Source organism: Lampris incognitus, chromosome 3 (genome assembly GCF_029633865.1).
Source record: "Lampris incognitus isolate fLamInc1 chromosome 3, fLamInc1.hap2, whole genome shotgun sequence".
NCBI classification, from domain to species: domain Eukaryota; kingdom Metazoa; phylum Chordata; class Actinopteri; order Lampriformes; family Lampridae; genus Lampris; species Lampris incognitus.
The window spans coordinates 30,242,575-30,267,340 of record NC_079213.1 but is presented as its reverse complement, the minus strand read 5'-3'; the positions used below and the strand labels follow the sequence as shown (position 1 = coordinate 30,267,340).

Below are 24,766 nucleotides of genomic sequence, written 5' to 3'. Positions count from 1 at the left end.
TGCAAACAATTAAATGGGAATAAAAGAATAAGAAATGACATGAGCGATCTGAAAGTGAGGAAGTAAGGCGTGAGCAAGTTAAGACTTGAGAAATGTATTGTCATAATAAAGTTTAATGAAAAGCCCGAAGAACACATGAAGAAAGTCTACCTGTTTGTCCTAACAACAACTCTGGCAAGTAAAATTGGGGAAAATACTATATGCAAAGGTCCTTAAAGGACCACTTCGCCGATTTTCAACCTTATCTCCAGGGACGTCTGGTATAAATAGGCTAACCCTATCTTTTACATAAAGATGAGAAATGTATTGTAAAAAAAAAACCAATAACCTTGGAACAGATTGTTTTAAATTTTGGTGGAATCTAGAGCAGCAACAGCACTAAATTCTATATATATTTCCCCACATCTTCACTAAATTTACTGTTGGCAGGCACATAGCCCTATCACACTGGCCAACATTTTTTTTAATTGTACAAAACACATGTACATTACATTATGACATGTTGGCCAAAAAGTTGCCCAGTGTATTTTCACCCCGACGTCATTTGTTGTCTTCACTTATGTAACTTGCAATTACCGCTGTTTTTTGTTTGTTTGTTTTGTTGTTTTTTTACAATAATTGCTAACGTTACAGTGTGTGATCAGTACTTGCAACTTCCTGATGAATAACCACCTGATGAATAACAACAGGCATCTATATCTAGGGTAGGTAGTGGACACAGGAGAGAGGGAAATGTGTTGACAAGGTTAAGGTTGGGACACTGTGCACTAAACAAAACGCTGGAAATGGTAGGGAAACACCAGACAGGCTTATGTGAGGGATGTCAGGGAGAAGAGTCAGTGGATCACGTAGTTCTGAGTCGTAGGGGGGTATGGGACACACAGACAGATGATGAGGAATAATCTGGGGGAATTAGAGGTGCAGGAATTCACATTAAAAGGTTTACTGAGCACGGGTGAGAGAAAACAAGTCAGGGTACTGTGAGCTTTCTTAAGAGATACAGGGTTTTTGTTGTTTTTGTTTTTGTTTTATATAGGATAGGGGTTTTATAGGGGTTTAAGGGATTTAGATTGTAACTATTGTGTGATTCACATTCCGGAGCAAAAGGTGGCGGTAATGCACCAATAACCTAAATTCCAACCGCCATAAAACACGAAAAAGAATTTTTTTTTTCATTTATTTTCGAAGCAGAATGTGAGAGACGCTTGTGGTCATGGATTGTTTTAGAGGATAACGAAAGTATAGGACAAGGAAAATGAGCTCATTTGCAGGGCGTATGAAGGAGTATCCAACCATTTCGTTGGACCGCTTCGACAGGGAGAACTTACATGCCCGGGCATATTTCCTCTCCCACTGCCACAAAGGTGAGTCGCGAACAGTTCCCTCAGCCCTCGACAGATCCAGATGCTAATAGCATTTTTGACTATTTTCAGTGTTCATAGAGGAGCCTTGCTTGTGTGCTTTATTTGACAAGTGTCTTTCTCTGTAGCTGCCTCCATCTCTGCATCTAACCCCTTTCCCCTCTGTATTTCTGCCTCTGCCTACCGGTGTGTGTGATGATGTGTCGTTCCTGTCAACAGATCACATGAAAGGACTAAAAGGACCTTTTGTGAAGAGGAAACTAGAATTCAGGTGACGTCGGCGAAATTATATAATTCACTAGGGTTTTTCTTTTTTTCTTGTCTTTTTGTCTCTGCCTTTGGCTGTCTGTCTTCCAAGCCTGTAAGTGTGCCGTGATGCAATCGAAGTTACATCATGTATTTCTCTCTTGCTTTCAGTCGGACTGTCAAGTTGTACTGTTCCTATGTGACCAAAGAGCTCCTACTGAGCAATCCCAAGTATGCATTTTGGGAAGAACACATTGTAAGTGAAAGTCACCGTGCACACTCTCACATTGTGCATGCAGTAATGCACTGTAGGGTTTCAGTCAGGGCCTTCAGTAATGAACTGCACCCCCCCCCCACACACACACACACACACAAATTTCTTATATGGGTGCCAACACATACAGCCAACACAGTCACATACAAAATACACTATGACGCACTAAGGACAGGATGTTGTGTTGCTGTAAAGCCCCTTGAGGCAAATTTGTGATATTGGGCTATAAAATTGACTTGATTATATGCTCTACAGCATCAACACCAACAAAACAGCTGATCTTCAACAATCACAACGCACACACATGCCACTGTGCACTGTAGCAGCTATTGCTCAAGCCAAATGCTCAAGCTCTTGCATTTGGGCGGCACGGTGGCGCAGTGGTTAGCGCTGTCGCCTTACAGCTAGAAGGTCCTGGGTTCGAACCTGAGGTTGTCCGACCTTGGGAATCATTCCAGGCCGTCCTCTGTGTGGAGTTTGCATGTTCTCCCCATGTCTGTGGTGGGTTTTCTCCAGGTGCTCCGGGTTACCCCACCACCAAAAAAAAAAAGACATTCACGTTAGGGTTTATACTCCTGTCTGTACCCTTGATTGAGGCATGGCAAGAGGAACTGGAGTTGGTCCCCAGGTGCTGCACGGCAGCTTCCCACTGCTCCTAGCTACACAGCTAGGATGGGTTAAATGCAGAGCGTAATTTCCCTACAGGGATCAATAAAGTATCTCAAACTCAACAAAGCTCATAGTTGATGATGACACTGGGGCTAGCACCAAAACATCGCAGGGCCCTGGGGAGTTCTGTCACCACACATCAAAACTTGATTGGCTGATGATACGGTCACTCAAAGTTGTAATCAGTTTGCAGCTTCTGGCTTCAATGAAAGGCTAGCAATACCACTAGTGCTGGTCCAAGCAGCTGTGGTGCATTTAGATGACATTTAGATTTTAGATTTAGATGATCCTGCTCAGCCCAACGAGAAAACAAGTAATTGAATTCAGACATATTTCAGGCACACTTCAATTTAAATATGAAAAACAAATTATGATTTTGATTTTGACAGGGCCAACAGAGACAGCCCTGATGGCCTAACAGCCCACCACTGTGTGCATGTTTCATTAAAACTTACACCAAACTTTAACATCAAATATTAATACAACAATTCTGGTTAAAAAACCAAAAAAAAAAACAAACAAACAAACCAAAACGCCACGACAGTGCTGTTGCAGTGGAAATAACCAGTATTGCTTTAGTCGGTAGTTCCGGTTCTTACAGTAGGAAACAGACCTGGTGTAGTTGTTGCATCAGGGTAGGTCACACATAAGACCTCATAGTATTGCACTGTGCCAGACAGTTAAAGAGGAGTTTCCCAATTCAAATGAGGCTGGATAAATGGATGCTTTTTATTCAGAGTCAGAATCAAGCTTTATCAGCCGAGTATGGTTACGCATACCAGGTATGCTGCACGTACGTGGATTTATTCCTGGTTAAAAAGCAGTTGCCAATGTACCCAAACAAAACACATACCACACCGAAGAAACTGTTGTGGTGTCTGGTGATTCTAGCTCTCAGTGATCTGTCAGGCCTGCCAGAGGGTTGGAGCTGGAGAAGATGGTGTCCAGGGTGCGAGGGGTCAGCAGTAATTTCTGTGCCCTTTATCTAAGCTTTTGGGAAGTTTCTCAGACAGTGCCTGAGACAAGAAAGTACCCTTATGGCTTATTTGGGACAGGTAATTTATTTACCTGATACTGACTGTTCTCATCTTATGGCTGCATCTCTCCTGCTCACCGGTGTGCTTTAGGTTCCGCTGGAGCTGGAGAGCCCAACTCAGATTTCGTTGGTGAATGAGGCATCAGGAGAGGTAAAAACTGAGATGATTTCAGAGATTTAGGTTGTCTTGTAGTTTTAGATTGTCATGTTGCCACTATAGTGGATTTTCCAAACCGTTCAGGAGCTGCACTGCAAGGATAAAACATGAGTGAAACTTACTTGAAATCATAACCAGTGACACATAAAGTACATCATCTAAGAGTAAAGGGGAGGGAAAACCCTTTAATTGGCTTACCAAAAGGAGGCTAGGAAAATAAACTGTCACATTACCGCACTTCTATTTAAATATATATGTAACATGGGGAAGCACTGAAGTGTTTTTAGTAACAAGGCGGATCCCATTTTCCCTTTGAATCTTTCATCTGTTAAAAATATTATTTCAGGGGTGTCCGGGTAGCATGGCGGTGTATTCTGTTGCCTAACAACACGGGATCGCCGGATCGAATCTCCGTGTTACCTCCAGCTTGGTCGGGAGTCCCTACAGACACAGTTGGCTGTGTCTGCGGGTGGGAAGCCAGATGTGGGTATGTGTCCTGGTCGCTGCACTAGCGCCTCCTCTGGTCAGTTGGGGTTCCTGTTCAGGGGGAAGGGGGAACTGTGGGGAATAGCGTGATCCTCCCATGCCCTACGTCCCCCTGGTGAAACTCCTCACTGTCAGGTGAAAAGAAGCGGCTGGCGACTCCACATGTATCGGAGGAGGCATGTGGTAGTCTGCAGCCCTCCCCGGATCGGCAGAGGGGGTGGAGCAGCGACCGGGATGGCTCAGAAGAGTGGGGTAATTGGCTGGGTACAATTGGGGAGAAAAGGGGGATATATATATACACTACCGTTCAAAAGTTTGGGATCACCCAAACAATTTTGTGTTTTCCATGAAAAGTCACACTTATTCACCACCATATGTTGTGAAATGAATAGAAAATAGAGTCAAGACATTGACAAGGTTAGAAATAATGATTTGTATTTGAAATAAGATTTTTTTTGCATCAAACTTTGCTTTCATCAAAGAATCCTCCATTTGCAGCAATTACAGCATTGCAGACCTTTGGCATTCTAGCTGTTAATTTGTTGAGGTAATCTGGAGAAATTGCACCCCACGCTTCCAGAAGCAGCTCCCACAAGTTGGATTGGTTGGATGGGCACTTCTTGCGTACCATACGGTCAAGCTGCTCCCACAACAGCTCAATGGGGTTCAGATCTGGTGACTGCGCTGGCCACTCCATTACCGATAGAATACCAGCTGCCTGCTCCTGCTCTAAATAGTTCTTGCACAATTTGGAGGTGTGTTTAGGGTCATTGTCCTGTTGTAGGATGAAATTGGCTCCAATCAAGCGCTGTCCACTGGGTATGGCATGGCGTTGCAAAATGGAGTGATAGCCTTCCTTATTCAGAATCCCTTTTACCCTGTACAAATCTCCCACCTTACCAGCACCAAAGCAACCCCAGACCATCACATTACCTCCACCATGCTTAACAGATGGCGTCAGGCATTCTTCCAGCATCTTTTCATTTGTTCTGCGTCTCACAAACGTTCTTCTTTGTGATCCAAACACCTCAAACTTGGATTCATCCGTCCACAACACTTTTTTCCAGTCTTCCTCTGTCCAATGTCTGTGTTCTTTTGCCCATCTTAATCTTTTTCTTTTATTGGTCAGTCTCAGATATGGCTTTTTCTTTGCCACTCTGCCCTGAAGCCCAGAATCCCGCAGCTGCCTCTTCACTGTAGATGTTGACACTGGTGTTTTGCGGGTACTATTTAATGAAGATGCCAGTTGGGGACCTGTGAGGCGTCTGTTTCTCAAACTAGAGACTCTAATGTACTTATCTTCTTGCTCAGTTGTGACACGCGGCCTCCAACTTCTTTTTCTACTCTGGTTAGAGCCTGTTTGTGCTGTCCTCTGAAGGGAGTAGTACACACCGGTGTAGGAAATCTTCAATTTCTTAGCAATTTCTCGCATGGAATAGCCTTCATTTCTAAGAACAAGAATAGACTGTCGAGTTTCAGATGAAAGTTCTCTTTTTCTGGCCATTTTGAGCGTTTAATTGACCCCACAAATGTGATGCTCCAGAAACTCAATCTGCTCAAAGGAAGGTCAGTTTTGTAGCTTCTGTAACGAGCTAAACTGTTTTCAGATGTGTGAACATGATTGCACAAGGGTTTTCTAATCATCAATTAGCCTTCTGAGCCAATGAGCAAACACATTGTACCATTAGAACACTGGAGTGATAGTTGCTTGAAATGGGCCTCTATACACCTATGTAGATATTGCACCAAAAACCAGACATTTGCAGCTAGAATAGTCATTTACCACATTAGCAATGTATAGAGTGTATTTCTTTAAAGTTAAGACTAGTTTAAAGTTATCTTCATTGAAAAGTACAGTGCTTTTCCTTCAAAAATATGGACATTTCAATGTGATCCCAAACTTTTGAACGGTAGTGTATATATATATATATATATATATATATATATATATATATATATATATATATATATATATATATATATATATAGTATATATATTTATTACAGCTGTTGTCAATTACAAACTTTATTTTCACTCAGTGACAATAACAAACATTATTTGCACAGCACTTTTCATTTGCACTGGAGCCCAAAGTGCCGCACATAATAAGAAATAAACAAAAAGTAGAAGCTGATCAACACATGAAATGTGATGATGGCAAATGCAGTGATGCCAGTAATCAGGTCAAATGTTCTCTTTGTTTTTGTTATAATTCTTGCTCCAGTATTTTTCATTATCTGTAATTTTTTCATGAATTTCTGTCTTCGCCCTTTAACTAAAGAAGAAGACAGCAGTCAAGTCAGCTTGTGGGGAAAAAAACAGCATTTCCTTACTTAGGTTTTCATCCGTTTTGAACAGCTAGCTAGTTCTGAGTGAGGTTTGTCGCTTTTTTAAATTATCTGTAAATTTGTCTGAAATGAAATTGGGGATTACATTTAAAACATAGTTGGCGCCTACCCTTACATGCTGTTTTGCGTACTTGTTCACGTGATTGAGTGGGCGAAAAAACTATTGTTCCATTAGCCTTGCTCAGACTACTTTCTCTGGGTTAGATAGACATGTACATTTGCTCTTATGTGTGTGATTAATGTTGTGTGTTTTATGCTTTTAGTGTGTTGCTTTTATGTTTATTTTATCATATCTAAAACGTCTGGGTATTTTGCAAAACGCTGTTCAAATAAAATGTATTATTATTATTATTATACCATGTATTTATGTATTTTATTTTTTGGGGGTTCCTCCCCCCAATTGTATGCGGCCAATTACCCCACTCTTCCGAGCCATCCCGGTCGCTGCTCCACCCCCTCTGCCAATCCGAGGAGGGCTGCAGACTACCACATGCCTCCTCCGATACATGTGCAGTCGCCAGCCGCTTCTTTTCACCTGACAGTGAGGAGTTTCACCAGGGGGACATAGCAAGTGGGAGGATCACGCTATCCCCCCCCCCAGTTCCCCCTCCCCCCCGAGCAGGCGCCCCGACCGACCAGAGGACGCGCTAGTGCAATTGTATGCGGCCAATTACCCCACTCTTCCGAGCCGTCCCGGTCGCTGCTCTACCCCCTCTGCCAATCCGGGGAGGGCTGCAGACTACCACATGCCTCCTCTGATACATGTGCAGTCGCCAGCCGCTTCTTTTCACCTGACAGTGAGGAGTTTCACCAGGGGGACATAGCAAGTGGGAGGATCACGCTATCCCCCCCCCCCAGTTCCCCCTCCCCCCCGAGCAGGCGCCCCGGCCAACCAGAGGAGGCGCTAGTGCAGTGACCAGGACACACACCCACATCCGGCTTCCCACCCACAGACATGGCCAATTGTGTCTGTAAGGACGCCCAACCAAGCCGGAGGTAACACGGGGATTTGATCCAGCGATCTCCGTGTTGGTAGACAATGGAATAGACCACCATGCTATCTGGACGCCCCTATACCATGTATTTACAAACCCTGAATGAATCTGGCTTTCCTAACTTGTGTTATGTTCACCTCACGAAGACACACGTACATAGTCTGCATGTAGACTTAGTTTTATCTTTATCAGTGGGTATTGTAGGGCTCCCACTGACAATACGTGTGGGTCATTCTTTCTGGGTGTGCTTGTGTGCGCGCGTGTGTGTGTTGTTTGGATGTACCTCAGAAAGAAGAGATCGTGGTGACCCTTATACCGGCAGGACACTGTCCAGGCTCTGTCATGTGAGTAAAACTGCTCTTGAAGACCAGTATAGGCCAGTGTTTGATTTTCACAGTTTTTCTTTCTTTTCTTTTTTTTATATATCAGAATTAACTTTATTGGCCAAGTGTGCCTATGCACATGAGGAATTTGACACCGGTACACCGCAGCTTCTAGCACTTGCAGACATCACTCACACAAAAAAAATAAAAAACAAAACAACAGACAAAAAGAAAAAATCAGAAGAAATAAATGTAACAACAACAGGACATTCATGGCGAGCATGTATGCACAACGGGTATGTTGCTATTATAGAGTCTTGCTGTGGTTGGGGAATTGACAACCTATGCCCATATATGCCATATTGCTTACATGCTAAATTACCCATATACCATACCCCAACTCCACAACCCATCATGCCCATATACAATGCTATGTATTCCCACTATATTACACTATATTATCTTATATACCAGATGTATATTTTTTGCAGACAAAATCGCCACTATCAACAAATCACTATCCCCTGCATCTGACTCGGCAGCACCTACTCCGGCCCCTCTTCTCCCCATTCCTCTTGACCTCCCTACCCCTCCCCCTGATCGCCACCTCTCCCGGTTTGTTCCAGTTGCCCCTACCACTATCTCTGAACTCATCAGCTCATCAAAATCCACAATCTGCTCCCTTGATCCCCTCCCCACCCCCCTACTGAAGAAATGCCTCCCTGCCCTATGCCCCTACCTCACCAACCTTTTCAATTCCTCACTGTCCCATGGAATTGTCCCGTCTGCCTACAAAACTGCAGCTGTCACCCCAATTCTCAAGAAACCCGGTCTTGATCCATCCTGCCTCAACCACTACCGGCCAATTTCCAATCTCCCCTTCCTCTCTAAAACCCTGGAATGCATTGTCGCCACACAACTCCAAACCTACCTACGCTCCAACAACCTACTCGAACCCCTCTAGTCTGGTTTTTGCCCGCTGCACAGCACTGAAACTGCACTCCTTAAAGTACTTAATTACCTCCTCACCTCTGCTGATACTGGAGCTCTTAACATCCTCATCGTCCTCGACCTGAGTGCAGCCTTCGATACTGTGAGCCATAACATCCTGCTCACCAGATTGAAAGATGTCGGTATTGAAGGCAACGTACTCAGCTGGCTCCAGTCCTACCTCTCCAACAGGTCACACTTCATCTCACTTCACAACCACTCCTCTGTTCCATCCACAGTCACACAAGGTGTTCCCCAAGGTTCTGTACTCGGCCCACTCTTTTTCATCGTCTAAATCCTCCCTCTTGGTCAGATTCTCTGCCATTTCAACTTGGAGGCCCACATTGGTGTAGAGGGAGAAGAGCAGTGGGGAGAGGACACATACTTGGGGAACACCAGTGCTGACTGTCAATATACCAGAAGTGACTTCCCTCAGCCTCACCTGGTGTTTCCTGCCTGTCAGAAAGCTGGTGATCCACTGACAGATGGCAGGGGATACAGTGAGCTGGGAGAGTTTGGAGGAGTGAATTTCTGGAATGATGGTGTTGAACACCAAGCTAAAGTCCACAAACAGGAGATCCTTGCAGATGTCGCTGGCCGGTCAAGGTGTTGCAGAATGTAGTGCAGTCTCATGTTGACTGCATCATCCACTGACCTATTTACCCAGTAGGCAAACTGCAGGGGGTCCAGCAGGTGTCCTGTGACATTCTTCAGGTGGGCCAACACCAGTCATTTGAAATTCTTCATGACTACAGACGTCAGAGTGACAGGCCTGTAGTCCTTCACTCCTGTGATGGAGGGTTTCTTTGGGACCAGGATGATGGTGGAGCATTTGAGGCAGAAGGGGACTTCACACAGCTCAAGGGATCTGTTGAATTGCTGCATGAAGATTGGAGCCAGTTGGTCAGAACAGGCTTTAAGACATGATGGGGAGACGCCGTCTGGATCCAGAGCTTTCTTGGTCTTCTGTCTCTAGAAAAGCCAGCTCACATCCTCTACACGTATCTTGAGTTTATTCTAACTATCGGGGGGGGGGGTCCAGAGGTGTGATGAGGCTGTTGTCGTTGGGCTAGAGTTGATAAGGAGTGTGAATTTATCTCTCTCAAACCTGCAATAGAAGACATTCAGGTCATCAGCCAGGTCTTTGTTTGCCTCAGAATAGGGGATGGTCTGTAGTTTTTGATGTCTTGCAGGTCCTTCCACGCTGACACAGGGTCGTTGGCTGAAAACCTGTTTTTCAGCTTTTCAGGGTAGCTTCTTTCAGCCACTCTGATCTCTTTGTCAGTGAGTTTCTGGCCTGCTTGTACAGGGCTCTAGCCCCACTGCTGTAGGCATCTTTCTTGGCCTGCCGAAGTTGTCTTAGTTTGGCTGTGAAACATGGCTTGTTATTGTTTTATGTGCAGAAAGTCTTGGTTGGCACACACGTGTCTTCACAAAAGCTGATGTAAGATGTCACAGTGTCACTTAGTTCATCCAGGTTGCCAGTTGCAGCTTCAAATAAACTCCAATCGGTGCAGTCAAAACAGTCTTGCAGTTCCAGCTTTGCTTCACTGGTCCATTTCTTCACTGTTTTAAGTGAAGAAACTGACTGTTTTATCGGCTTTGCAGATTTTAGTTTCTGCCTGTAGGTTGGAGTAAGATGAACCAAATCAAATCAATTTTATTTGTGTAGCCCAATATCACAAATTACAAATTTGCCTCAGTGGGCTTAACAGCAACACAACATCCAAGCAGTGATCAGAGTGCCCCAAAGCTGCCCGGGGGACAGAGCGATAGCATCTTTAAGAATTGTGTAGCGGTGGTCCAGTGTGGTATTTTCCCTGGTGGGACAGTTAATATGCTGTCTGTATTTTGGTGATTCATGGTTTAATTTCGCTCTGTTAAAGTCCTCAAGGATTATCAAAAGTGAGACTATGTTTTTGTTCCAAGCCGGTAATCTGATCAGCCACTGTTTGCAGTGCGCCATTCACACCGGCCGGTGGGATGTAAACACCACCAGGATGAAGGGTGAAAACTCCCATGGTGAATAAAATGGCTTGCAGTTTATGAACAGTGACTCCACGTTTGGGCTCTAGAATTTACATTACACTGAAAACAAAAAAAGTACTAGAGTGTGCTGTACCAAGGCTGCCATCCCCGGCGCCATCTTAATGATGGAAAAAAAATACCAGGCAATAACATTACATTTCATAAGCAACCATCTGATGTATTACAATATTTTCAGCTCCAGTACCTGGAAGAGGTTGGTACATGTACATGTGGATTAGGTGTCCTCTGAAAGGGACTCTTCAGCAGTATTGCGTATTGTTACTACCAGGGGCTGAGCAAACAAAACCCACGACTGTGGAACAGGCCTCATTACCAACTTGTCACACTGGTATCTTTATCAGTTAAACAATCTGTCAGTTCAGACAACCACAGAATCTGACGGGGAGTTTTCCTCCGGATGGTGTATTATCTCTACTCTACATATCGAGCTTGTGAGTGTGTGTTTGTGTAGGTTCCTAATTGAGGGGTCCCAGGGGAACGTGTTGTACACTGGAGACTTCAGGTTGGCTCAGGGAGACACTGCACGGATGGAGCTACTTCACTCTGGGAGCAGGTAAGCCACATTTCACCTGCTTTCCGTCTCAGTTGTGCCCTCCCACGTTCCTCTTCTCTCCATCTCTGTCCGAAGGATAGAATTACCTTCGCTCTATTTACATTTTGGAAATCGTTTTTAAAGGCCTCCTTATGAGCTGCATTCAAAGTGTGAGGCAAACAGGGGTTAGGATGCTCTGAGGCAGCAGTACAAACCATCACAGTTAAGAGGAAGTTTCAGGAGAAGAGCAGACTGTGTAATGACACAGACTATACATGGGGTTTCACTTGGTGTGTGCTGACATAGTTTGTATTAATCTGGTACCGTGACGAGAGCAACTAGATTAGGGCTGTGTATTGGCGAGAATCTGGCGATACGATACGTATCACGATACAGGGTTATGATTCAATATATCGCGATATCTTGTTATACTGTAAGAAAGGCGATATATTGCGATTTCATAGGCCTGTGTTCTTTGTGCTTATGCTACTTTCTGTCTCAGTTTACGCTGTTGTGTTAGAGTGGAAGAGTCAAACGGCTGAAGATAGATTACAACACTGCCATCTAGCGGTCGTTGGGTTACACACAACACAAAATGTTTGTCACCAACCTTTACATGTAAACAATCAAAAATGGATATAGTGATTTTGAGAATCGATACAGTATCACAAAATATAATATCGCAACACTCGAGTATCGCTATTTACTTACACCCCTACTATGGATGGCACGCTGAACACACAGGAAGATGGTGTTTATCCAGTGATAAATGTTGGTGTATGAAGGTTTGCATGTCTATTAGTGTCTCTTTTCTTTTTTCATGAATTGTTTTTTGGGGGGGTAGATGGCCTTTTGGGCAGCCAGCTGATGCAGTGCCCAGGCAAAGTGAAGTATTCAGCTTAGAGATACTTTGACCTCTGTGATGATACAATATTGATTGTTCTGTAGTTGATTTGAGTATCACTGCTTTTCTGTTGGGCAGCACGGTGTTACAGTGGTTAGCGCGGTCACCCATCAGCAAGAAGGTCCTGGGTTCGAGCCCCGGGGTAGTCCAACCTTGGTGGGTCATCCCGGGTTGTCCTCTGTGTGGAGTTTGCATGTTCTCCCCCTGTCTGCGTGAGTTTCCTCCAGAGGCTCTGGTTTCCTCCCACAGTCCAAAGACATGTAGGTCAGGTGAATTGGCCGTACTAAATTGTCCCTAGGAATGAATGGGTGTGGGTGTGTGTGTGTGTGTGTGTGTGTGTGTGTGTGTGTGTGTGTGTGTGTGTGTGTGTGTGTGTGTGTGTGTGTCAGCCCTGTGATGGACTGGCAGCCTGTCCAGGGTGTCTCCCCACCTGCCGCCCAGTGACTGCTGGGGAAGGCGCCAGCATCCCCGCGACCCTGAGAGCAGGATAAGCGGTTAAGATAATGGATGGATACTTTTCTGTTATATGAAGAGCAGACTTGCCAGTATTTGGCGAAGAATGAATCCTGGCATTCGGCCTGGTCATGTCTATTCTCTCTTTTATTGGGAAAAGTCATTACCTCTTGCCACACAAGGCCCAGTAACACAGTCCACTCCTCTTATTAAGAAAGCAAGCGAGGTGTTCGGGTGGCGTGGCGGTCTATTCCATTGCCTACCAACATGGGGATCGCCAGTTCGAATCCCCGTGTTACCTACAGCTTGGTCGGGCATCCCTACAGACACGATTGGCCGTGTCTGCTGTTGGGAAGCCGAATGTCCTGATCGCTGTACTATCGCCTGCTCTGGTCAGTCAGGGCGCCTGTTCAGGGGCGAGGGGGAACTGGGGGGAATAGCATGATCCTCCCACATGCTACGTCCCCCTGGCAAAACTCCTCACTGTCAGGTGAAAAGAAGCAGCTGGCGACTCCACGTGTATTGGAGGAGGCATGTGGTAGTCTGCAGCCCTCCCCGGATCAGCAGAGGGGGTGGAGCAGCGACCGGGACAGCTCGGGAAGAGTGGGGTAATTGGCCAAATGCAGTTGGGGAGGAAAAAAACAGAAATAATTGATTTTAAGTTTTTTAATTGACTGTGTTCTCTTGTCTATGTACTAGTATCCTCATTGTAAGAGCAAAATCCAGAATCTGGGTGACCAGGTTTGGGAATGCGGTTGTGCCCAGAAGACAACTACAGGCTTTATATTTGTCACCTCTGTTTTTATGACTGTTTTGTGTCATATGAACTGTACTGTACCCTGTCCCATACACAGGGTGAAAGACATTCAGAGTGTGTATCTGGACTCCACGTTCTTTGACAAACGTTACTACCAAATTCCAAGTCGGGTAAGTAAAGGATTTCTTTTTGTGTGAGAGTTCACACAGTCGTGCATCTAGATTTTCATGGCATCTTGTTTTTCATCATTGTAGTTTGTTTTTGTGGTGGAATATTTGGACCCCCCTAGTGAACAATTGATGGTGAAAGCTGATGTCAATGTCAAAATGTGTCATGGCCACCGCGGTGCTGCTGCTGTGATTTGTGTGACTGACTGGATTCTGTCTGTCTAATATCTCTTGAATTCTGTATTTGTCTTCGGTATTCTCATACAAATTGAGTTAAACAGAGGTTACACCAACTTTATCATCAATCTGGGCCAGACGTCCAGCTCTGGGCATGAAATTTTGTTGGACTTGGATCATCCGGGCCTTTGGCCTTGTAGGCCTTATTTTGGGTTTAGAGATTCACTGGACCTGTAAGGCCCTAGGATTTTTTTTTAAATCTCACGTGCACATCTTGCTTCTTTCTCTTTTTTTGCTGCTTTGTTTTATATGTGCAAATCAAATCAATATTTTTGATTGAATACCTCAAAATTCCTAGTGTTGGGATATTTTGGGGATGGATAAGATACTTACACACAACAAGATGTTGAGAAATGGTCATAAGTAAGGTGGATTTAATGACCAAGGATGTAGAGGCAGTCATTATTCATTTCAGTTAGATAAAACAGCAGAACTAGTTCAAAAAAGTATATCAGTGTACTGTAATGCAGCCTTTGTATGATGACAGTTATTAACTGTCATGATATTACTATAACCAAAATCCCAGATAATATCTAGTCCCGTATCATGACACTGAAATCATGTTGATATATGTCCCAGCTCCACTGTCACAAGTGTGTTACAACACACATTTTCTGCACTAACGTGTGTGTGTAGGAGGACTGTTTGAGTGGTATCAGAGAACTCGTCAGTCATTGGATCAGTCAGAGTGCCTACCATGTTGTCTGGCTCAACTGTAAAGCTGCCTATGGATATGAATACCTGTTTACCAACTTGGCAGAAGAGTTCAACACTCAGGTAACTCTTATAAATGAACATGTTGCTGCACATGTGCATGTGCTGTTTACATAAATGCCAAGGAAAGCCTCCCTCTGAAAGTGCAATTAAGTTTCATATATACAGTGGCTTCAGGAAGTATTCAGACCCCTTCACGTTTTGTACACTTCATTATCTTGTAGATTTAATTGTAAATGGAAAAAATATGGCTTTTTTTTTTTTTGGCCGTCTGGCCAAACTGAATAACCGGGCAAGAAGGGCCTTGGTGGGCGTCCGGGTGGCGTGGCGGTCTATTCCGTTGCCTACCAACATGGGGATCGCCAGTTCCCTGTGTTACCTCCAGCTTGGTCGGGCATCCCTACAGACACAATTGGCCGTATCTAAGGGTGGGAAGCCAGATGTGGGTATGTGTCCTGGTCGCTGCACTAGCGCCTCCTCTGGTCAGTCGGGGCACCTGTCCGGGGGGGAGGGGGAACTGGGGGGAATAGTGTGATCCTCCCACGTGCTACGTCCATCTGGCGAAAGTCCTCACTGTCAGGTGAAAGGAAGCGGCTGGCATCTCCACATGTATCGGAGGAGGTGTGTGGTAGTCTGCAGACCTCCCCAGATCAGCAGAAGGGGTGGAGCAACAACAGGGACAGCTCGGAAGAGTGGGGTGATTGGCTGGATGCAATTGGGGAGAAAAAACCAAGACCCCAATGGTCACTCTAACAGAGCTTCGGAAGTCCTCTGCAGAGATGGGAGAACCTGCCAGGGGGGTGACCATCTCAGCAGCACTCCGTCAATCAGGCCTTTATGCTAGAGTGGCGAGTGAAGGCATATGACAGCCCACTTGGAGTTTGTCAAACTGAGAGCCTGAGGAAAAAGATTCTATGGTCTGATGAGACAAAAACTGAACTCTTTGGGCAGAACTCCAAGCACTACGTCTGGTCATCACCTGGCTTATAGCATCCCTATGGTGAAGCATGGTGGTGGCAGTGACATGCTATGGGAGTGCTTCTCAGCGGCAGGCACATGGAGACTGGTGTGAATTGAGGGAAATATGAATGCAGCCAAATACAGAGAGGCCCATGAAGAAAACCTGCTCCAGATCACACGCAGCCTCAGACTGGGGCAACGGTTCACCTCTCAGCATGACAATGCCCTGAAACATATAGCCAAGACAATGCTGGAGTGGCTTTGGAACAAGTCTCAGACTGTCCTTGAGTGGCCCAGCCAAAGCCAAGACTTAAAGTCCATAGAACATCTGTGGAGAGACCTGAGGAAGGCAGTTCAGACACTTTTCATCCGATCTGATGAAACTTGAAAGGATCTGCCAGGAAGAATGGGACCCAGGTGTGCAAAGCTTATAGAGACTTACCCAAGAAGACTCGAAGCTGTAATTACTGCCAAAGGGGCTTCTAGAAAGTACTGAATTAAAGATATGAATACTTCTATAAATGTGAGATTTCAGTTTTCGATTTTTAATAGATTTGCACAATTCTAAAAACATGTGTTCACTTTGTCAGTATGGGTTATTAAGTATAGATCAATGGGCAAAAATGGCAATTTTATCCATTTAAAATTAAATCTTTGAACACAAAGTGTGTAAAAGGGGAGGGGTCTGCATACTTTCTGAAGCCACTGTATTTTTGCCCTTAATGAACATCCTGTGTCTTTGTTCTTGTGTCGTGTTTTTTTGTTCCTCCCTAGGTCCATGTAAAAAATCTGACGATGTTTAAGAAGATGCCAGAGATCCTGAGCCACATGACGACCGACCGCAATACACAGATTCACGCATGTCGACACCCTAAGGTCAGGGAGGACCACATGTAGTGTGTTGTTTTACATGAACACCCTGGACCACAGCTAAGCAGATTCACATCTGGGAGCTGTTCAGCATGGCTGTAGTTCTCTAATAAGGGCCCCTCAGATAATCCACGTTAGAAACTACTGGTTAAGTGCCTTGCTCAAGAGCAACTTAATCGTAGTTCAAGAAGGAGGAGGGGGGCTTCTTCATTTGCCCTCCCCTACTGTATTTTCCCAGCTCGTCATGAACTCCCATCTCAACCGTACATATCTAATCTGTTGCTTGCTGCTGCATTCAAAGTGGCGTTTATGTCCGCTGTCATGCAATAGTCAATTTATTATCCATCCATTATCCGAACCGCTTAGCCTGCTCTCAGGGTCGTGGGTATGCTGGAGCCTATCCCACCAGTCATTGGGCGGCAGTTGGGGAGACACCCTGGTCAGGCCGCCAGGCCATCACAGTCCTCAATTTATTATTAGCAAACAAAATAATTTATTTTTTTCGCTGTGTGGTTGAAACTGTTCTGGTCTGATTGTGCCTTAAGCACATCTACAGTAAATCTAGTTACTGTAGAAATGGTACCGAGGCACCTGTAGACAGCTCCAGCAGGTTTTATCCCCCCCCCCCCATCCGAGTTGTTATAGCAACATTTACTCATGCGCATTAATTATTGCAGGTAGGCTAATGAAGGCAACCACTGGAACTCACGTGGACGATAAGAGTGAGTGGCGATGAAACTTACTATCAAGTTGTATTTTCTACCAAGCACATCAGGGCTGAACCCGGTAACATTACAGCAGATGATGAAGAGGAGGCACAAGGGGAGAGAAAAGAGGAGACTGATGAGCTGGAAAATGCTACTAAAAAAATAAAAGTTTTCTGATTGGAATGGATAGTTGAATTTCCTTGGTTGACGTTCAACAAGTAAAAGAGCGAAATGCTCTCAGTGTTGCACTTTATTCCATATAAAGTCTCTCCATCCTAATTTCCCCATAAAGATGCACATGTCTGGTGGTAAAGGAATATTAAAACATTTCTTGGACAATACACGTTATTTATTGTACATTATGCGACAAAACTGAAACAGCGCCACCAAATTGGACATTGGTGCCACCATCTGAGAGACTTGGTGAAAATTTTAGTCTGGAGCCCTGTGTTAGTGGAGCCACGTAATTGGGGTTATCCCAAATTCATCCTAACCCTTTTATCAGTGTTTGAGATTAGCCCATAGCCCCTCAAGAAGTATTAACAGTGCATTCAAACTTCTTCAACCCACATAGAAAGTACCAGAAAGTTGAATCAGTTCATCTGGACACATTAATTGAAAGAAACGTTTCATCACTCATCTAAGTCACCTCTTCAGTCTCAACTGACTACGCCACTGTATTGTTTATAAGGGTGGGGATACCTGCAGTCAGCTGAGACTGAAGCGGTCACTTATGCCCCTTTTCCACTACATGCTACTGGCTCAACTCAGCTCGGCTTTTTCGTTTTCCATTACTGGAAAGTACAGGCATTTTGGTAACTGTTACTACTTTTGTGGTACCACCTTTGTCGAGGTTCCAAAAAACTGGAGCAGGTACCAAAATCAATGCAGACCAGCTACACCAAGGGGATACTGTTATGGTGATGGAAAACGACACTCTGCGAGTCGAGTGGAGTTGAGCTGGTCCCAAGTAGTGGAAAAGGGGGCATTAGATGAGTGATGAAACATTTCTCTCTCAATAACTGTCCAGATAAACTGATTCAACTTCCTGGTGATTCCTTACCTGGATTATTGAGCGTGCATAAAGCTGAATAGATAGTGAACTCTACGTCACATTTGACATTTTCATTTAGTTGGTCAAAATGAAAGTATCTCTTATGAGAGATATTGTCTCCAAAACACCTGCTTGCATATGCATGTGGAAGGACATCATCTGATTTGTTGTTTTCTTTTGCATGTGTATAGGACGATGAGTTTTTTCGGGGTAACAGGCTGCCATGTGGCTCGGTGGCTCCTGATGGCACCCCTCTACGCATCATCAGCATCAAGCCATCCACCATTTGGTTTGGAGAGAGGAGCAGGAAAAGCAACATCGTAGTCAGGTAGGTGCACAGACTCACCTATGAAGGAAACGGACACAGAAATGAGTCCAAATGGGCGTCCGGGTAGTATACCTACCTACCAACACAGGGATCGCCGGTTCGAATCCCCGTGTTACCTACGGCTTGGTCGGGCGTCCCTACAGACACAATTGGTCGTGTCTTCGGGTGGGAAGCCGGATGTGGGTGTGTCCTGGCTGCTGCACTGGCGCCTCCTCTGGTCGGTTGGCGCCTGTTCGGGGGAGAGGAGGAACTGCGGGAATAGCGTGATCCTCCCACGTGCTACGTCCCCCTGGCAAAACTCCTCACTGTCAGGTGAAAAGAAGCGGCTGGCGACTCCACATGTATCGGAGGAGGCATGTGGTAGTCTGCAGCCCTCCCCGGATTGGCAGAGGGGGTGGAGTAGCAACCGGGACAGCTCAGAAGAGTGGGGTAATTGGCTAGATACAATTGGGGAGAAAAGGGGGGGGAATCCCCCCCCCCCAAAAAAAGTCCAATTTATTTTTCAGAATCCACAATGTTATTTGTTCACTGGGTCATGTCTGTATATGGGTAGATGAGTATTGCTGATGACACACACGACCAGAGAGTACTTTATGTGGTATCTAACCACCACCACAAAATACATTAACATAACCCTCATTCTAACACAGTCCATGACTCTGCCTCTTTTGTGATTTCTTGTGATTTTTTTTTGTGGTTTTGTGATCTATTGTGGGGTTTGTGGTAAGCAAAATGGCTGTAATAAGTTATTATCTCAAGTATGTGTTGTGTTTGCATGTGGAAGAGTTAAAGCAAGCATAATGTTGTCCTTGCCGTTTTTAGAACAGGAGCCAGTTGCTATAGAGCCTGCTTCAGCTTCCACTCTTCCTACTCTGAGGTACGCCAGCGTTATATCATAGTGATGACACACTTTGTCATTCAGTGGTTACATAACCAACTAACTACTTAAACTGCTGCTTAATAACTATTATTTTAACAATCCTAAAAAGTGCAATGAAACGGGCATCCGGGTAGCATGGTGGTCTATTCCGTTGCCTACCAAAACGACGATCGCCAGTTCAAATCCCCGTGTTCCCTCCAGCTTGGTCAGGCGTCCCTGCAGACACAATTGGCCATGTCTGCGGGTGGGAAGCTGGATGTGGTTGTGTGTCCTGGTCGCTGCACTAGTGCCTCCTCTGGTCGATCGGGGTGCCTGTTCGAGGGGGACGGGGAACTGGGGGGAATAGCGTGATCCTCCCACTACATCCCCCTGGTGAAACACCTCACTGTCAGGTGAAAAGAAGCAGCTGGCGACTGCACATGTATCAGAGGAGACGTGGTAGTCTGCAGCCCTCCCCGGATCAGCAGAGGGGGTGGAGTAGAGACTGGGGCGGCTCGGAAAATAGGTTAATTGGCCACGTACAATTGGGGAGAAAGGGGGTTCCACAAAAAAAAATTCACACATTAAAAAATAAATATTAAAAAAAAATTCACCAATATAACAAGACAGCTGGACCTCATACATTTGATAATTCTTTTTTTGGGGGGGGGGTTTTCTCCCCAATTGTATCCAGCCAATAACCCCACTCTTCTGAGCTGTCCCGGTCACTGCTCCACCCCCTCTGCCGATCCGGGGAGGGCTGCAGACTACACGCCTCCCCCGGTACACGTGGAGTCACCAGCTGCTTTTCCCCTGACAGTAAGGAGTTTCACCAGGGGGACGTAGCACATGGGAGGATCACGCTATTCCCCCCAGTTCCCCCTCCTCCCCGAATAGGCACCCCAATCAACCAGAGGAGGTGCTAGTGCAGCAGTCAGGACACATACCCACATCCAGCTTCCTACCCGCAGACACAGCCAATTGTGTTTGTAGGGGCACCCAACCAAGCCGGAGGTAACACAGGGATTCGAACGGACTGCTGTGCTACCCGGACGCCCTACATTTGATAATTCTATAACTACATGTGTGAACAAACTGAATTTGTGCATTCATACATTTGTTCATTCATTCCTTCAGCCATTCTCGCTATCAAAGTTGCCTGATCTCTTTTCAGCTCAAAGATTTCCTGACTTACCTCCAACCAGTCAACATCTACCCCAGTGTTATCCCTATTGGCATGACGCTGGCCGAGGTCACCAAGTCGTGAGTAGTCTTCAGTCAAGCTACTCTGGACGGGCCTGGTGTGCTCTTCTGTTGGATGCACGCAACATATGCCCCTTTTCCACTACATGGTTCCGGCCCAACTCGACTCGACTTTTTCGTTTTCCATTACTGGAAAGTACTGGCATTTTGGTAGCTGTTACCACTTCTCTGATACCACCTTTGTCAAGCTTCCAAAAAAACTGGAGCAGGTACCAAAATCAATGCAGACCAGCTACACTGAGGGAGTACTGTTACGGTAATGGACAACGACACTTGTCGAGTCGAGCCAAGCCAGTACCATGTAGTGGAAAACGGGCATTAGTCTCTGTCTCAAAGTCTGTCAAGGATGTTAAGAATCCAACACAAAAACAATTTCCCTAGAAGGCACGGTGGTCTTTATTGGTGCCGTTTACCAGATGAGAGCTAGAACTACAGAGGAGAGCATGAATACAGACTTCAAGTCCAAATTCTAAGAAACTGAGATCAAGTATTAGGCTTTTGGTCGTAGGATTACAAGGTAACATACTTATGTAGGTATGTGGTTTCAGTGTTTTTCAAGACTTCAGGTTGGACTCTTCATACATCAAATCAGTTTCTGTCTTCTGGTTTTTTTCCTGGTTGTGTCCAGATCATATCCCTGTTAAATGAAGTCAAGTCAGTTTTATTTGTATAGCCCAATATCACAACTTACAGATTGGCCAATTTGAATGACCTCAAAACAACTAAAACCGTCAAAGATTTTAGCTCTTTTTCTCTCTTGTTTTCTTTCATCCAGGTTGATGTGTCTCTGCAGGGACCAGTCTGAACAGGCAGCATTCACCTACAAACCCCTGGGAGTACTCAAGCGCTGCAGGGTAGAGAGACCTGAATATGGTGGGTTATTTACAGATACCGAAGCATTGTTGTTCCCTCTTCATTTCATCGTTCATAGTTTAAATATCTACTGGGCTGTTCTCTGTGGTGTATAGACTCAGACAGTGATGATGGGCTGTTTGATGGGCCGGACCTGGCACCAGTGAAGAAGAAAATTGCGCTGAACCAGGAAGTGAAAAATGGTGGTGCATAAGTACTTTTTTCATGGCTTTATGTCTCTTTTTATCTTATCACAGATAATTATGGATCATTATTTCCGAAACGATGAAAACATTTTGTTTTGATTTTTTTTTCTTTTCATTTGTTCTTTTGGAAGGTGAGAGTCCTCCAAGAATATCGCTCGTTGGGCCTGAGGTGGACCCTTCCCCTCTGACAGTCCAATTCCCACAATCCACTGTGGCCTACATGGACTGCACTGAGTCCAATGGTGAGGACGAGGATGATGAAGAGGAGGAGGAAGAAATGGGAATGAAGCTGGAGGGAGAGGTGGGGGATACAAAAACAGAGGAGAAAGAAGAGGAAGGACCAGAAGAAAAAAATAATGAGAAGTATGGAGAGAGGGAGGAAAGAAAGAAGGCAGTGGGAGGTGAGGAAAATAGGGAGGAATCTTTAAGAGGCTCCGCTAATGCCACCGCTCCTCCGAGGTGGGAGGACTTCTTTGCCATGGAGACGCTCACTGACAGCCAAAACAGCCTCAAAAGCCAATCACAATCCTGCTGTTCTCTCACAAGCCCCTCCCCTTCTAGAATGACCGGCTCGCAAAGCCCCGAGCTATTTAGTGATGCAGATAACGATGATGTTAATATCGCTGATGAAGAGAAATTCGACTCATCCCAGTCCACCTGTCTGTCCGATGATGTCTCACTCCTGCCTGAGACCTTGATCCTCCGAACAGATGAGAAGAGGCGGGAACAAGGAGAGACACAGACCAAAGACAAGTCTCAGAACATGGAGAACTGTAGCCAGAGACTACATCCAGAATCTGAGGAGCTGTCGGAGTCTCGGGCATCATCAGACTTTGATATTCCATGCACACCAGAGTCAAAGACACCACGACCAGAGGAACTCGCACAACTGTACAGACAGTTGGCCTCTGGAGAGGAAGTAGTCATCAGGAAAGGAAGTCAGGGCTCCATTTAACTGAGATAAATATGAATGCACTTCCTGAATTATATCCTGAAATGGCAAATTTTGCAACTGATGGCCTGTGCAGCCCAAAACAGGCTAAAGAGATGCCTCATTCATATCTTGGTTGACCTACAAATGACTGGCACACGTGTGTTATTCCACTTGTCCTGAGCTTCTTAGATTCACATCTTGATTTCCTTAATTTTCACGAGCACAGAAAACATGAAACCCACTTAATTCGACATTATATTCTTACAATGAAATGTGTTCTCTGCATTTAATCCATCCTATTGTGTAGGAGCAGTGGGCAGCTGCAGCACCCGGGAACCAACTCCAGTTCTTCTTTCCATTGCCTTGCTCAGGGGCACAGACAGGAGTATTAACCCTAACATGCATGTCTTTTTGATTAACATTTTGAGGCTATTCGGATTTTGGCGATGTTAAGCGAAACACACCTCAAGCAACTGGCAGAAGTTGCTCATGTAAGCAAGGCACACTCTTATCCATCAGTCATCACAATTCCATTCCAAAACACTCTGCAACTATACTATGTAAGTAAGTCAGCTGTAGTGTCTTGGGTCTTCAGGTACTGCTGATTTTCAGTTCTGCTGTTACTGCACCTGTTGTTCCAGTCATTCCAGCCTCCAGTCAGGAGATTTTAAACCCACAACAACAGGTGAATGTAATGAACTCCCTGGCAAAATAGAAAACGATCAGTACTGGAGATGCCTGGGGACCAGTTCGAGAACCACTGATACAAATCATTTGCACTTTTTGTCTTTTGCTCTTCTACTGTCAGCGGTAAAATGGTAAGAATCGACGTCTTTGCAGTGCTAACATTGTATGATAATAACAGTTATTGTATGATAACAGATGGCATTGCAAGCAAATTAGTTGGATTGTGAGAGTACTCTGATAGCCACTGCCCTGTATATGTATATGAAATCCACTAACATCAGAATCATGTTTATTGGCCATGTAGGTTTGCACAAACATGGAATTTGACTCCGGTTTTGTGGCTCTCTCAGTGTACTTAACATAGAATAACAACACTACAACACAACAATCTTCAGATATACTATACACAATGACATACATGACATACTCATATTGAGCTCATACGTCGCAAAGAAGACCACTAGCATGCAACACTTTAATGCAGTGATCTGCTAATTTACCTCCCTCATGTACGAATCCCATATCGATGCGAAGACATGAAGGCTTGTTCCAGCTGCATACACGTTTAACGTCAGCCTAACCTCCTAACCACACATACCTCAATGTACACAGTGCACAGCAGCACACACTCCTTTCCTGCCCTGTGTGAAATGATGCACGTGCACACACACACACTTCTCCACAATAAGATCACAGTCATCAGCCTCCTGTTCAACAGTTATTTTGCTTTTGTGAACTAGGTCACCTGTGTCCTAAAAGAACCTGTTTCCCCCAGCAGCCCTGGTCCGGAAAATGTGTTGTTTTGTCAGTTGAAAACCTCATTTCAGTCATTAAGAATTCTTATTGCCCAGCTGATGATGTTCTTCTGAAATGAAGCAGTTTAGGGATCAGTTTAAAACATTTTGGAAAAATGCAAAAACCTAGAAGATGTTCTAAATGAAAGCCATACATTTTTGAAATTGTACATATTATGAATGAGTAGATTGAAAATCCCTGAGTTGAGGGAATTCAAAATGATTGTTTTTAAAAGATCTGTTGTTTCCAAATTAAAAAAAACAAAACTGAATTTTATGTATCTTTGCCTTACTGAACTTGACTTACCCAGCCCACTGTCTTCAGTTTAACTTAAATACGGTCCATCCATTATCCAAACTGCCCATCCTGCTCTCAGGGTCGCGGGCATGCTGGAGTCTATCCCCGCAGTCATTGGGTGGCAGGTGAGGAGACACCATGGACAGGCCGCCAGGCCATCACAGGGTCACACACACACGTTCACACCTAGGGACACTTTAGTATGGCCGATTCACCTGACCTACATGTCTTTGGACTGTGGGAGGAAACCCACAG

General features: G+C 45.0%; 1 protein-coding gene across 1 annotated transcript; it reads left to right on the top strand.

The window, feature by feature from the left end:
- The first annotated feature begins 1,255 nt into the window (after nt 1–1,255).
- Nucleotides 1,256–22,891, top strand: dclre1c (DNA cross-link repair 1C, PSO2 homolog (S. cerevisiae)). Its single transcript, XM_056277481.1, has 15 exons — nt 1,256–1,364; nt 1,581–1,632; nt 1,779–1,863; nt 3,678–3,737; nt 7,862–7,917; nt 11,387–11,488; nt 13,679–13,751; nt 14,622–14,762; nt 16,434–16,535; nt 18,482–18,618; nt 19,441–19,495; nt 20,652–20,740; nt 21,516–21,613; nt 21,709–21,795; nt 21,930–22,891. The coding sequence occupies exons 1-15, from the start codon at nt 1,256–1,258 to the stop codon at nt 22,751–22,753; spliced, it is 2,070 nt and encodes a 689-aa protein (XP_056133456.1). The 3' UTR covers nt 22,754–22,891.
- The last annotated feature ends 1,875 nt before the right edge of the window (nt 22,892–24,766 follow it).